Below are 14,414 nucleotides of genomic sequence, written 5' to 3'. Positions count from 1 at the left end.
GCAGCTGGGGCCTGGTGTTTGATTGCACCGTTGGGAGCCGGAACCCATCTCCCTGGCCTGGCTGGGCTGCTGAGAGCTCACACTGTCACTGCCAAATAGCACTCAATGAGATGTGTGGATGTTGATTTTTGCTGCAGGAGTGGCAGCATTTGGATGTCAGGCCCTTGTTATGGGAGTCGTCTGGGAGGGAGCTGTCACGTTCCCATTCTTCCTGAAAACTGGCATCTGAGAACTGAGTTTGGCAAAAGCCACGGGGCTCGCAGCGACCCTGAGAGCTCAGGAGTGTGGTGGTGTGTGCTGCTGCCTCCTCCCAGTGATTGCAAATCAGCTTCCTGGAGCAGGAATTGGAATGATTAGAGTTTCCCCATCCTAAGCATCCCGTTCTTGCTCTGCTGCAGAGCTCTGCATTCTTGTCCTGCGTTCCCAAGTCTTCCCAACACAAACAGCCTTCAGCCTTAGCCAAAGTGAGTTGGGCTGCTGTGCCCTGCTTGCTCACATGGGATATTTTAGGAACCAGGTTCAGGTGTGAGAACAGAGAGGGTTCACATTGGTGCTGCACCAGGAGGGTGCCAGGCCTTTGCCCACTGCTCATCCCCATGAGATGGATGAAACTGAAGGCAGCAGGGCTGCAGGGGAAGAAGGATCCTTTGGTGCAGCTCAGCTGATTGAGATGCTGCCCAGGGAGGCTGGGTGAGAGAATGGGCCATTTGCAGCATTTCCTGGCGCTGCAGCTGGTGGATCCAGTGCGGGGGGCGGAGGGACGTCAATGGCAAATCAAGCGAGTGGGTTGAATGGGACTAAATGGGACTAATGTGGCTGCAGCTGTGCGGGGGCTGCCAGGCCGACCTCCCACTCTGCTCCAGGGGCTCCACTCCTGGGCTGGCTGATCATCAGCACCCTCGGGTGCTTTGCTCAGTGCTTTAGGGGAGCCTGTTCCTCTGTAAACACCCTGCCTGCAGCCCGGTGTGTCCCCTGCCCCTGGGATGAGCAGAGGCAGAGGTGTGCTGGGCAGAAGGGGCTGCATACCTGGCTGAAACCATCCTCGAGCAAATTATCAGTCTCGTGCAGAAGATAAAGGGTGGGATCATTGGCACTGAGGGAGGAGCCCCCAGAGCAGGAGCTGACCCCATTAGCTCTGCTCTCTGCACCCTGTGCTGGGCAGTGTAGAGGGGAGTGATGGGGGGCACAGCCCAAACTGACTGGGAGCCTTTGTGGTGTCTGTTCTTTTCAGTGCCAGGACTTGATGTCCCAGAGCTCATCGCCCCTGAGCCAGAATGACTCCTGCACAGGCAGATCTGCTGATCTCCTGCTGCCCTCCGGGGACACCAGCAAGAGACAACATGACCGTGGCACTGAGGTTGCTCCCTACTCCAGAGCTGAGCGCTACAAAGCACAGGTCAGTGGGTGCTTTTGTGTGTCCAGGTGGCTCTCTGTGCAGGCTCCCCTCCCTCTGGAGCCAGGGAGGAGGTAGGGTGATGCAGAGCTGGTCGGGCTCAGCTTTCCTCAGGCATTAGAGGCAGCAGCTCCTTTATGCCTCAGTTTCACCTCAAAAACATGCTTCCATCAGAGCTGGCACCTTCACCTGCCATGTGCTGCCTTCACCCAACCCCTGGGGGACTTGGCCATTGCCAACCTCAATCACCTCAGCCCAAAGAGCCCTCCTGAGAGTTGTTTCAACCCAGGTTGGACCTGTTGTGGCTTCACATCCATGTTTCTTCCTTCCAGGAGGACCGTCGGGAGTCCAAGCTGACCCTGCGCCCCCCCAGCCTGGCTGCCCCATATGCCCCAGTCCAAAACTGGCAGCACCAGCCCGAGAAGCTCATCTTTGAGTCCTGCGGGTACGAGGCCAATGTAAGTGGCTTTTGGCTTGTGGGTGTGATGAGGATGAGGAGGCTCTGAGGTCAGGCCATTGCATGTGGAGTTGCAGGGCCATGGCATTGCCTTGGCAGGGTTTAACATCTCCCCCTCCTCCAAACAGTACTTGGGCTCCATGTTGATCAAAGACCTCCGAGGGACAGAGTCTACACAGGATGCTTGTGCCAAGATGAGGGTATGGAGGCCCTGGGGCCGCTTGCAGCCTGTGGTGGATGATGTGGATTGGGGGATGGGGGATCTCAGTGAAGCTGTGGTTCCCCAAACCCTGCGGGGGCCAGACCACCAAACAGGCGGTGCCGCTGTCGCTGGTGAACTGCCCCTCCCCAGCACTGTTCCCCGTAGCTGGAAGGTCTGTGCAGTGGGAGACTGGGTGTTTTCATTGGGGAAGGGGTGGTTGGGTTCACTTCAGGTCCCCATCCCTCCCCTTCTGTTTCCACCGGGAGCTTGCTTTCCTCCTTCTGGTCCAAGTCCCCCAAAATCTGCCTGTATGGGCCTGGGGTCTCTGGGGTGGGCTGGGGCAGGGGTGAAGAAGGGAGCATCCATTCACAGCTGATCACTTGAATGTTCTTGTTTCTGAAGAAATCCACGGAGCACATGAAGAAGGTCCCGACCATAATCTTGTCTATCACATACAAAGGGGTGAAGTTCATCGATGCCTCCAACAAGGTGAGCTGCAGATGCCCTGGAGTTGGTGTCTGGGGGGACAAGACCTGCAGTTCCACCTGCCTGGGGGCTGCAGGTCACTTTTTGTGGCTCCAGAAGCCACGGCTGGTCCTGGGGAACTGCTCAGGCTGTGGGGGAGCATCAAGGTGATGATGGTTACCTAAGTGCCAAAGGCTTGGCAGACTAGCTGTTTGTGGACCATGTTGCCATTTATTCTTGCCATGGGAGGGAACTGGCTGGGAGACTCCCCCTCCCTGCCCCCAGGACACACTCCACAGCCACCGTTTGCTGGGTGTATTTGCCATCCCCAGAAGGGTGACAGGTGCTTGTGGTTGACCCTGGCAGAATGTCATTGCTGAGCACGAGATCCGGAACATCTCCTGTGCTGCTCAGGACCCCGAGGATCTCTGCACATTTGCCTACATCACCAAGGATCTGCAGACCAGCCACCACTACTGCCATGTCTTCAGCACTGTGGATGTGGTGAGTGGGTTACTGCATTGCATCTCCCAGTCCTTTACAGTCCACTTGTTTTATCTCTCAGCTTTGTTAGCAAGTCACAGACCAGGATCTAGTCCCTTCAAGGGTTCCTTCACCATTTCTACCCTAAAACAGTGCTGGCTCCAAATGCCTTTACTTTGGACCTCTGTGGACAGTATTTGTCTGGCTTCGTTCCTGCAGTCTCCAGCACTGAATAAAGCAGGGCAGGAGCTTTCCCTTCTGGGGAATGTGCCATGCACAAACCCCTCACATGCTCTCAATTATGTTGAGAATAATGGGCTGATTTAACAACCTTTTAACTCACTGAGAAGGTGGAAGCATGATTTGCTTTTATACTTGGGCAAAATGAGCATGAGATGTTTGGGCTTTTTTTCTTTACGCTGCTGAACTGTGGTGCTGGTGGGGCTAAGAGGCAGGCAGGAGGTCCTGGGGGAGGTGTGGGGACTGTGCACAGGGTGACCTGACGGCTCTGTGCTCTGTGTTCTCTCCAAGAACCTGACGTACGAGATCATCCTCACGTTGGGGCAGGCGTTCGAGGTCGCCTACCAGCTGGCCCTCCAAGCCCAGAGAGCAAAGCCTCTTGGTGCTGGAGCAGGAGAAATGATTGAAACAAAATCTTCCAAACCAGTGCCTAAACCGCGAGCCGGCATGAGGAAATCTGCGGTACGTGTGTGCGGGAGGGAGCGACTGCTGGTCTGAGCTGGGCTTTCCCTTGGGCACCACACGCTTACACCTCCCCTGGATGGTGGGGGGAGCCCAGGTGTGGCTGAGGTGCCTGTCAGTGCAGGTGCTGCTGACACTGCAGGTCTGTGCCTCTGTCAGTCCTGTGGCGGGGTTGGGGCTTCCCCCGGTAGGGGGAGGGCAGGCAGAGGTGGAAATGGCCTGGTGGAATGAGGCTTAAGGGCCCTGCTGGGTCCAGCACAGCTTCCATGTGCAAACCCTGCAGAGCCACAGTGAGATCCATAGGTGACCTGCAGTTTGCAGTACAAGATTCCTCTGTAGCCAAAACCAGCCAAGACTGGAGCTGCTGAGGAGCAGGGACTGCTGCCATAAGTCACTGCCTTCCTTTAATGTCTCCTTTTGTCTGTGTTCTGCTTGCTCCCCCCGCTCAGGTGCCGCTCCCTCCCGACACCCGCTGTTGTTACTGTCACACCTGTACAACACACCGCCCCTCCTACCTGCCGCTGCAGTCTGTTAGTCCCGGAGCGAAGGTCTTTACCCTTCTTCCTGCCATCCTCCCTTCTGAACTGACCCGGGCTGCCTCCCCACTCCCCGTGTCTCCTGCTGTGCTCCCGTGTCCTGCCTCGCTGCTGTCCTCCCCCTGCTTGTTCCAGCCCGTGCCGTGGGTTCAGACGAGCCCCAGGGATGTGCTGCTCCCACCTGCTCCTGCCCAGCAGCGTGGCAGCTCTCAGCTAACTCTGCTGCTCTTGCTGGTGGTGGTAACTTCTCTGTGGCACCCTGATTTAGGAGGACAAAAGGAAAGAGCCATGCTTGGTCAGGAGAGTAAATCATATGGGAGGTCACCTGCCAGGAGCTGTCTCCCTCTCTCCTGTTTTTGTAGCGCTCCATTTTTCATGCTTGTTTGAGATGAGTTAAGCTGTCACCGAGGGTGACAGGGACTCGCAGCCTAATGCAGGAAGTCATCTCGAGGTGCTGGGTTGAGACTGACGTGGCCAGACATGTTTTAGATGTGAAGGACTCAAATGTCTCCCCAGCAAGAGCTGCTTCCTTGCCCACGTGCACGTTTCTGGGACGGGCAGGAGGCAGAGCAGCAGTTGCTCTGTGCTTTGAATCCCCACTTGTTCTGTCCCAGAAGCATGGGTGACCTAACATGCCCTTTTCTCTGTATTTTCTAGCTGGATCCCCCTGAAGTGGACCAAGACTCCCAGTCTCATGCCAGTGTCTCCTGGGTCGTGGACCCCAAGCAGGACTCCAAGCGGACCCTCAGCACTAAGTATGAGACCACTATCTTCTAAAGCCGACACCGCGTCCGCCCCGTCTAACTGTGCCTTTGCGATCTGATCTGTCTGCTCTTCTAAACTCCCTCTTCCTCCAGCTGCTCGCCCTGAGCCCGTGTAGGCACCACGTCCAAGGCAGCAGCACTTAGGAGACTGTAGACTTAAACAGCTTTTGTACCTGATCGCTGCTGAACACTGTGAATCTCCTTACTCGGAAACAAGGGTAACGCGCTGTAGCTGAATGTGAGGCGGGAGGAGCAGAGGGCAGGCTGGGAGTCGGAGATGTGGATCCAGGAAAGCCGCCTGCCGTTTTCACGTCTTCCCCCTCGCTCTGGCACTGTGAATCCCTGGGGCAATGTGACACTCCCCAGGCCTTTTTTTCTATCTCACCTTGTCCTTGGACTGATGGAGACCTCTTGTCTCTGCGGTGCACGCACTCCCTTCTCCTAGATCCTCCTCTTCCCGACTGAGCCACGGCTGTATACTGTTCAGTGAACTCACCTCTCCTTCCCTGCCAGTCGAGTTGACACTAACCACTGTGATGCTCTCTGCAAATAACACGCGGGCACTCCATTTCTCACGGTGACCTTGCCCGCAGCCTCGCTCCTCAAAGCCCGGCACAGAACCCGCTCCGCTGGGGGAGCGCTGGTTTGGGCCGGGTGTGATCGTCCCCACTGTGAGCTCTGCCCCTCGGAGATGAGGGGGGGGTAGGTTGCATGCATTTCAGTCCCTTGTAGGTTTTTCTTCACCCCATAGTCCTCCTGTTTACACTCATCAGACTACTCGTGAGCTCTGGGCGTAGTTCTCATGGGGCAGCCTGTGGTTAAGCTTCCAAAGGCACGTGTTGCTGTTAGCCCCGGGCTGGGGAGGGGAGGTGTGGGCTGGACACCGAAAGCAGCAGTTGGCATCAGCAGGGAGCGGTCAGGGAGCAGCCCTGGGTTATTTGCTCCTCATGTTAAGGGCAGCAGCAGCTTGTCCAAGCTTTGCTGGGGCTTTGGAGCTGCTGCCTCGAAGCTTCCATTTCCCCAGACTTGCGACCAAATCTGACATTTCAAAGTCTTTATTTAGCTCTTTCTCAGGAATGAGTTTGATCTCCCAAGTCATTTGTGACTTAATGGCACTGAGTGGCAAACTGACTTCAGACTGAGGGCTGTGCTAGTGAGGATCCAAGCAAGAGGACTAAAAGTAAAAGGACTGTCCTGGAGGAAAAAAAAGGAAAGCTCAGTCTAGTAAATACATTTCATGTGCCACAGAGCCCCCGATATAGAGCCAGCACTGCCCCAGGTGCTGCAGTGCCACCCTGCCAGCCCAGGCCTTGTGGACAGAACATTGCTGTGCCTCAGGTGCTCCTCGAGGCTGGGTTTGGGTTCCATCAGCAAAATTCCAAGCTGTAAGAGTGCCCTAAGGTTTCTGTATCCCTCAAAGAGAAACTGCCTCACTGGTGGGGGTGGCAGTGCAGATTCTACGTGTAGGCATTCACCATGCAGTTGCCACACGTCCGCCCGACTTCAGAGGGTCTGAGCTCTGAGCTTTTCATCTCCCCCTGCTCTCAGCTGGGAAGGGCAGGTTCCTCCACACTTCCTAAATCTGGGTCACTAGAGCATGTGCCTTTCTAAGGGTGACCAAGCCCAGCAGGGATCACAGGCAGCCCTGCCCAAGCCACGACACTGCCAGTGTGTGTGTCCGTAGCCCTCACTCTCGTGTCCCATCTCTGGGGCCACTCGCCTCATCTTTCCCAGCACGTGTTTTTGTATGACTTGGAAATTCATTCCATTATCTCCCTTTCTGTTTGCCTCTGCGAAGCTGAGCTCCAGGCAGCCGTCTCCTACCATGGAATGTAGTTACGGGGCAGAGACCTGGGACGCAGTGGCTGCTGACATGAAGATCATCTCCCTCTGGCACAGGCGGCTGCCTTGGAGTGGGTGCGTGGCTGCTCGGTGAGGGCTCCCAGAGCAGAGGGGGAAGGGACTCAGCCCCCGCTGAGGAAAACCACTCTCTACTTTCCTAGCGAAGGAAACTTGAGACTTGGAGGCAGAGAGCGATGTCGCCTTTTCTAGTTTGAGACAAACGTCTTTCGACCTGTTTCTTTTTTAACGTGTGAAGTGACACAGAGCAAATGCAGTTCACGGTTTCAATGTAGCACCGCAGCTTTTTGTTGAGGAAAAAACCTGAAATATTTACTGAGAATCCCACAGTCCAGCGAGGAGTACGATAGAAAGTCTTAGCAGGGGCATGGTGTGCACATCTCTGACGGTACTTACTCTGCTTCAGCTCTGGGTGAACAGGAGAGAACGTCAAACTCTTGGATATTGCTTCCTCCCGTGTGAGAACCGTGCGGGGTAAGTCTGCATCCTGTTCTCCAAGCCACTCCATGCTTTTGTAGCAAATGGAAGTAACTTGAGGAAAAGAGTCTGCAAAGGATCTTTCCCCCCAGAGCAGTTGTGGCCAATATCCCCAATGGTACAAAGCTTCCTTATCCCCTGAACTGTCGCGTTGCAATACTTGACATTTCTATGGCAAGGACCCCGTTTCTTCCCATTTCCACATTGAATTCCTGGGGACGACTCCCTCCTCCAGCCTCTGTGCACCTGTCTTGTTTTTAAATGCAGTTATGCCCTGAAGGGTTGGGGGTTTTTAAGTATATTCAATTGTGATTTAGCACTTTTTTGATACTAGCTCATTATTTAATTAGTGCAACAGTTTCAGAAGATGAACAAATAAGGAGTTAAACTTTGGGCATTACACTGAAACAGTCCATTCCTGAGGATAAACCACATCAGCCTGAGGGTGGCTTGGCCCTGTGCAAGCCCAGTGTCCCCAAAGACACAACCTCGAAGGGGCTGTGTGCTTGCTTTTCTTTTGAATTACAGAGTGTTTAACAGTGGTTTGGGCTGTGACTGACGTGTTTTCAGACTGTTCCCCTCAGGGGAGAATATTAATATAGTTGTGATTTAAATTCCTCAGATGCAAAATGTAGCGCAGTGCATCCGTTACGATCTTGTCAGGCCTTATCAGGGCTGTGGGACCTGCTGCTGCATGGGAACACTGTGCCCAGGTAATTCCTGTTTAACTCCAGTTGCTGCTGTATGTCAGGATTTCCTTTAATCTCTCTCACAGTGAGGCTGGGAGAGAAGCAAACCGTGGTCCCGAGGGCTCAGACCTGTAAAGGATTGGGAGGGAGAAGTGAAGATTTTGGGTGAAGTTGATGAATTTAGGAAACCTAACATTCCTTGTTATGCACATGTTGCAATTCATACTGGTGTTAAGTGTAAATATTTGGTGTGTTGGCAACAAGTCGTTGGCGAGATTGCAAATTGAACCTCTGTTTGGGAGGTTTCTTTTCTGACACGTGAGCTTTTTGGAGGTTGGCTTGGAGATGACGTGGTGATGAAGACTCCAATCTTCAGGGACTGGGCTCAGTGACCCTGGTGGTCCATTCCAGCCCCATGTGTAACCCTGTGGTTGTCTTTAGTGATCCAACCGTTCTTTAGCCAGATACTCCCTTTCTCACCTGACAGAACAGTTGTTTTAGCAGTTCAGTGTGGTGGGATCTCTCAAGGGAGTCAGTGCTGGAGACTGACCCTGGGCCGTGCCAATTGCTGGCTCCTGGCCACATTAACCCACCCACTGCACAGTATTCGGGCTCTTCCTCCCTGCAGGGTTTTGTGGTATCTGGAGGAAAGTGCCCCAAATTTCTGGTGCTGAATATGACTTTGCATCAAACTGCATCTGCTGTATTTACCTGCCTGGGGGAAGGTGGGGCTGCCTTGGGCCTTGTTCCCCTCTTTAAGGACAGATTGTGTTTCACAGACTTTGGTTTGTGGGCTGAGCCCTCACTCACGGCCGGCAAACGGAGATGCTGAGTTTTGTCTTTTTTTATATAGGAGGGGATGATTTTTTTTTTTTCAAATTGAAGATGCTTTATCCTTTTTTATTTTGTGTTTACAAAGAAAAAAACAGCGCTAATCTTAGCTGTTCCGCTGACTTTAAACTTGCTTTGGGATTGTTCTTTTTAGAAGAAATTATGCAACCTTTTTGGGGTACACGCCTGTCCCCCTCCCAGGGAGAAGATACGGCACCTTCCAGGCTGTACATGCCATGAATTCTGTACCTTCAGGAGGCTGCTGAGACACAGAGCAGATGCCAAATAGCACCAGAACACGTCCCGTTCTGTGTGCAGCTGAGGTGGAGCCAATGCTTTAATGCTCCTTCCCCCCACCTCATAAGTTTCCAGCAGCAGCGTTTCCCCAGCTCTGCTCACATCAGTTCCGTGCCGTCAGATCTGTGGGTTGGAGCCGGTACAGCGCTCACAACGCTGCCTTGTTGCAAAGGTCTCCCTTTTAGGTCTCGCATTGGTATTACTTAATTGCATTTTTTTCCCAAAAGAAAGTACCTGTGCTGCTCTCACTAAGTCAACCCAGCTCAGACATTTTTCTTACCCATGGAAGAATAACCTGGGATTCCCTGACAGGGTAGAGACAGTCAAGTTCAGTTTGCAATGTGGACATTTTTGCTAATTGTGATGTATGGCAGTGGGGCTGATTTGTATACAAATGTTATTTAATCTGTCTGTATTTTGATACTTGAATTTCCTTTTATTTCTTGTATATACAATTGTTAATCTGTTCGAATTTGTCTGAATTTTAAACATCTTGTGGTACCAAACGTAACCAATCTGTGCAACAACATAGACTGACCTCACTACAACAAGGCGAGATTGTAAATATTCCTGGGCTTCCAGCAGTCGTTTTGTTGTTTTCATAACTGTACAACTTAGAACAGACCGAATTAATAAACAACCTTAGACACACGTCTGTGCTGTTGTCTGTGGCCTCAGTGTTGTACCCAAGTCTCTTGGGTGTCTGTGTCAGAGCAGTTGTTGTCCTGTGGGTGCCAGCCCAGGGGGGTTTGGGGCCGTGCAGGGGGGACAGCACTGGGGGCTGAGCAGCTGCTTTAGTTGAAGCTGCTCTTTTTTACAGCTAGTCATAATGACCCAAATATCGAATATTATTGAGACAAACTAATTTATGCATAAAATTGCATCCACATGTTCTGTTAAAGACAGCACAAGGGTCTGCAGCCACTGTGGGTGTGTTCTCCGCGTGACGGTGTGTGAGAAAAGCTGACTTTACCCCCACTAATGTACATCTGCAAGGACTGTGCCCTGGCAACTGTCAGGACCCGAATGTACTCACAATAACCACGAGATCCCTTTTTTGCAGCATGGCAGTGAGTAGTTCCAGGGGCCTGTTTCAGCAGCCATAGCTTGTAGCATTTACCCAGTGAAGACCAGGGGCTTGCCAGGAACGAGGACATTTCATTATGTAAAATTAGAGCAAGAAATCTAGACATTTAAATACAGGTTAAAGTTCAGATTTTCATGTCAAGTAAAATCTGGCTGATGTAAAATACTAAATATGCCAGGGATTGCTAAATTTATCCTGTATGTTCCATTTCTGATATCTCGGCAAGTCAGGTTTTCAGGCTGACTCTGAAACACACGGAGCTGGTTTAATGGTTTGAAAGACTGTGTGGTTTTATCCCTCACAGCCACAGCCCTGGCTGGGACCGACGCTTCAACAGAGGTTACAGGCCCAGGGCAGAACTAACACCTTGAATTAAAAAGGCCTGAGCTGCACTGCAGTTCAATGAGCTCCACAGCCCCCTTGCATTCCCCCTCAAATGCTGGCAGGTTTTTTGAGGAAAGAAGGCCACTACTTTTTGTAGTTTAGAGGTTTATTCAGATCCTGACATACCAAGGGGCACTTCCCACTGACCCTTGGTTGGGTGGACTTTTACAAGCTGAGGCAGGATCTGAGAAACTGGAGAATGGATTCCACTCCTGCCTGCTACACGGAGAATGTGATGAAAAATAATCCAGCCTGTGTCTGGGAGAAGCACCTTCCTGAGAATTCCCGGACTCCTGCCTGTTGTGGTGGATCACGCATCCAAACCTGCACCCAACTTCCAGCAGCTCTTCCTGAATGGGGAACGGCCTTTGGGGAAATCTTTTTGAGAATTATGTGCATCAAAGAAACTTAAAAGGCTGCGGAAGGAATGAATCCACTGCCCTCCAGGGAGTAAAAATATGAAAACAGAAAATTATTGGTCAATCAACCTTTGCACAGAAATCTCCTGTGAGAGAAGCACAGCACTTTTCAGGGAAACTCTCCAAGCCCTCAGAGAAGACCCAACAGAACATTTTTCTAGCTAGTGCTTGTTTTTGCAGTGAGAGTGTGTCAGGCACTTAAACAGCTCTTCAGCTCAAACGCCGACACCTCAGAGGGAGCTCCTCTGCAGAGTGTGCTTTGTTCTTGTCATAGTCACAGCTTACACAGCTGGAGCCTCTAAATCTTTCCATGCTAGTGAGTCATACCTGACACCAGATTTAAGAACTTCTTAGTACATCATAAAGCATTGAATAAATAAAACAGGCTCCAACTTCTTCGACTTATTTCAGGAGCTATCCTATTTTCTTATTATTTCTAGTGTCATACCCAAACCACCTCCGTCCCCATTCTCACACGTTTTCTGTTACGTGACAGAGAGAAGCCCAGCCTATGTAGATATACACATCTATAGACAGATATGTGTATACACACAGATCTGTGTGGACGAAGCTGATCCCTGGCAGTCCCACGTCGCTCCGATGACAATTTCATGCGCAGCGGTCAGTATGGAAATGTAAGTCCGTAGCTCCTCCAAGGAGAGAACTGGTGCAGGGGATAAAAGAGAGGAATGCGGAGGAAGGGGGGTTAAAAGCATTACTGAGCAGCTTTTGAGTGAAAACGTGCAGGTTCGTGCTCAGACAAATCACCTGCTGTGGGTGTGAGGGGACGCTCCTCCGCCGCCGGCCCCGCCATCCCCGGCGCGGGGCTGACCCCTAGTGCCGGCCGGGAGCGGCGACCGCGCCGCCTCACCGGGGTGGCACTGGGGACACCCAGTCACACCGAGGAGTCACACCCAGTCACACCGGGTCACACCGCCCCTGCCAGGCCGCGAACCCGCCATACGCGGACCCCGCACTCGCAGGAGGCAGCGCCCCCCGCCCCGCGAATGGGCCGCGCCGGGCGCCGGGCGGAGGCGGCGGGCGGGACGCTCCCATTGCAGGCGGGGGGGGGGAAGGAGCGAGGGGGCGGTGGCCCCGGTGCGAGGCGTGTCCAGGCGCCGCGACCCGCGGGCAGCGCAGGTTCCGTCCCTGCCCTCGCGTCTCAGCCACCCCTTCCCCGCCATCCCGGCTGTGCTGTCGCAGGCGCTTCATCCCGGGAGCTGCGGCGGGAGCAGCCGGGAGGCTGCAGGGAGCGCTCCCGGCCGTGCAGCCGCCGCCGCGTCCATCTGGGTTTGTCCGTTTTCCTTTCTGGCGGGCCCTGAGGGAAGGCCCTGACTCCGGCCACCTGCTGGAACCTCCCCTCGACTTCGCTGAAATTGGGGCAAACGAGGGGCAAACCCACAAAATCTGGGATGAGGCTCCTTGCGTGCCAGTAAAAAATTTGCCTTTCTTCTCCCTCCCAGAACTTCCTTTTTTATTTATTTCCTCAGCACCTGTGCAGCCGGGGCTGGTGCTGGGGGTTACGGAGCCCCCGGGCAGGGCATAGGGCAGCTGCTCAAAGCCACAGGAATGGCTCGTGAGCAGGAAAGCAACTGTCATGAGAAACAAAACCAGTAACGCTCGTCACGGGACCAGTTTGGCCCAAATCCTGCACAGGAATTTCCCCCAGTGCTCCCTGTTCAGCTTTGTGCAGTGCCAGACCCAGCTTCTGCCCTTTTCTGATCCTTAGCTTCAGGTGAGAAAGGTGAGGGTGGGGAAAAAGCATTTATGGAGAATAAAACAGCACCGCTCCTGAGGGGACTTCAGTTTGCTCTTGTCTCTATTTCAGAGGAAGGCCCACTGCTCCCAGCCCATAAATCCTGATCCCAAGGGAATTAATTGTAAGTATTTAAATATATATGCATTTTCCCTTCATTAGTTTCCTCTCCCAAGTGACTGGTGACATGAAGAATTGTAATAGCAGTATGTATTTTTAATGCATTTCCTGCAGATTTCTGCAAAGCAATCTAATTCCTGAGTGGCTTTAACTTGCCAGAAAGGCAGAAGACCTCAGGAGCACTGGTAATAGGCAGAGTGGGTTCTTCTAATCTACTGTTTTAATGAGCTCCATCCATCTCTCTGATTAGAATAATCTCATTTATTTTAGCCAAGACATCTAGCTGAAATCCCAACAGAGGAAATTGGGATTTCGAGTCTTTCAGGGTGAGCACTTGAGTGTCAGGCAGCAAACTCCATAGGGAGATTTCCAGTTTACCCTTTTATCATCTCAGAAATTTGTAACCCTGATGATCACATTGGAAAAGAACCATTTGAGCTGCAAATCTGCACCACAAATGGCATTGATGAGGGGCCATGGAGAGCCCACGCAAATCCTCTGCCCTTTTGAAGCAATTTCCCTAAGAAATCAAACCCAGCCTGGTGCAGAGGGCTCAGCTTTCCTAGAAGGCTCCCATTTTCCCAGCGGGAGCAGAGAGAGCTCCACAGCTGGAGCATCCTCACCACAGTAGGAGCTCACCATAGTTCCAGCACAGTGGAACAGCCACACTTCTGCAACCCCACCGGCACAACTGTGCTGGGCGCAGCAGCAGGGCAGGGCCTGCCAGTGCAAACAGAAACACCTTCCCCATGGAAGAGGAAATGGATTTTTTGTTTAAAAGATGGTGATGTTTTTCCAAGCCTGACAAATATGAAAGTCCCCATTTAAAGGAGTCGAACCAGCAGTGAAATTGGTCACTGTTTGCACACCCACGCACGGCCAGAGGCAGCCGAAAGCAAACTTCCTGGGGTATCCCAATCCAAATGACCTGGGAGCAGAGCACAGTGCCCCAAGCTGTGAGCCACCCTACTGAGCAGCCACAGAAGGTTCTCTGCAAAATAGAAAACCCAGGCCCAAGAGGAGAGGCAGAGCCCAGGTGGTGTCACAGCCCCCACTTCCAAATTTGGAGCCTACAAGCTACAGCTGTGGCTGTTAGAAATCGGCCTGCAAGGAGGAGGGCAATGGGGGCAGAAGGCAGCATTAGCAGGTGTTTTGGGAGGGTGTGGAGGGGAGAGCCAGGAGTTTTCCTCTGCCCCATCAGTTAGGAAAGCTATTTTTGCAGGAGCTCCTGGGGCACCAGACAAGGTTTGGATTGTTCCTGTGCTGGATGCTGGTGCAAGTATATGGGCAGACAGCTGGATCCTGAGGAGCTCCTGGCATCCTGGCAGGCGCATGAAGGGGTGTTGTCCACCTTATCCAGGTGAGAGGATGTCTTGGTGTTGGGTCTGATTTTGGTTGGGAGTTCTTTGGAGAATTGAGTGTCTGCTGCTGTGATGGCTCTGGCGTGGGTGTCAAGGCATATATGTGCCCTTAACATGCCACGTGCTTCACC

General features: G+C 52.7%; 2 protein-coding genes across 9 annotated transcripts in view; both read left to right on the top strand.

The window, feature by feature from the left end:
- The window catches only part of ANKS1A (ankyrin repeat and sterile alpha motif domain containing 1A), an 82,190-nt gene extending 72,383 nt beyond the window's left edge, over positions 1 to 9,807 (top strand). For 3 of the 5 annotated variants that reach the window (XM_032710794.1, XM_032710797.1, XM_032710798.1), the window contains 7 exons: positions 1,232 to 1,396; positions 1,726 to 1,851; positions 1,979 to 2,050; positions 2,455 to 2,541; positions 2,884 to 3,021; positions 3,532 to 3,702; positions 4,896 to 9,807. In XM_032710794.1, the coding sequence (XP_032566685.1) occupies positions 1,232 to 1,396; positions 1,726 to 1,851; positions 1,979 to 2,050; positions 2,455 to 2,541; positions 2,884 to 3,021; positions 3,532 to 3,702; positions 4,896 to 5,015 (879 nt within the window). In that variant the 3' untranslated portion in view covers positions 5,016 to 9,807. Of the gene's footprint in view, positions 1 to 1,231; positions 1,397 to 1,725; positions 1,852 to 1,978; positions 2,051 to 2,454; positions 2,542 to 2,883; positions 3,022 to 3,531; positions 3,703 to 4,151; positions 4,251 to 4,895 lie in introns of all 5 variants that reach the window. The other 2 variants (XM_032710799.1, XM_032710796.1) reach the window with 2 other exon arrangements.
- Positions 9,808 to 12,131: 2,324 nt separating this feature from the next.
- Positions 12,132 to 14,414, top strand: part of SCUBE3 (signal peptide, CUB domain and EGF like domain containing 3) — a 42,119-nt gene continuing 39,836 nt past the window's right edge. The window contains exons 1-4 of one of the 4 annotated variants that reach the window (XM_032710535.1): positions 12,132 to 12,781; positions 12,875 to 12,926; positions 13,037 to 13,119; positions 14,145 to 14,282. In XM_032710535.1, the coding sequence (XP_032566426.1) occupies positions 14,255 to 14,282 (28 nt within the window). In that variant the 5' untranslated portion in view covers positions 12,132 to 12,781; positions 12,875 to 12,926; positions 13,037 to 13,119; positions 14,145 to 14,254. Of the gene's footprint in view, positions 12,782 to 12,874; positions 12,927 to 13,036; positions 13,120 to 14,025; positions 14,070 to 14,123; positions 14,283 to 14,414 lie in introns of those variants that run through there. The other 3 variants (XM_032710536.1, XM_032710533.1, XM_032710537.1) reach the window with 3 other exon arrangements.

The sequence above is a fragment of the Chiroxiphia lanceolata genome, chromosome 25 (assembly GCF_009829145.1).
Source record: "Chiroxiphia lanceolata isolate bChiLan1 chromosome 25, bChiLan1.pri, whole genome shotgun sequence".
In the NCBI taxonomy this organism is placed as follows: Eukaryota; Metazoa; Chordata; class Aves; order Passeriformes; family Pipridae; genus Chiroxiphia; species Chiroxiphia lanceolata.
Note: the sequence above shows the minus strand (reverse complement) of the source record. Positions and strands in the feature narration are given on the sequence as shown.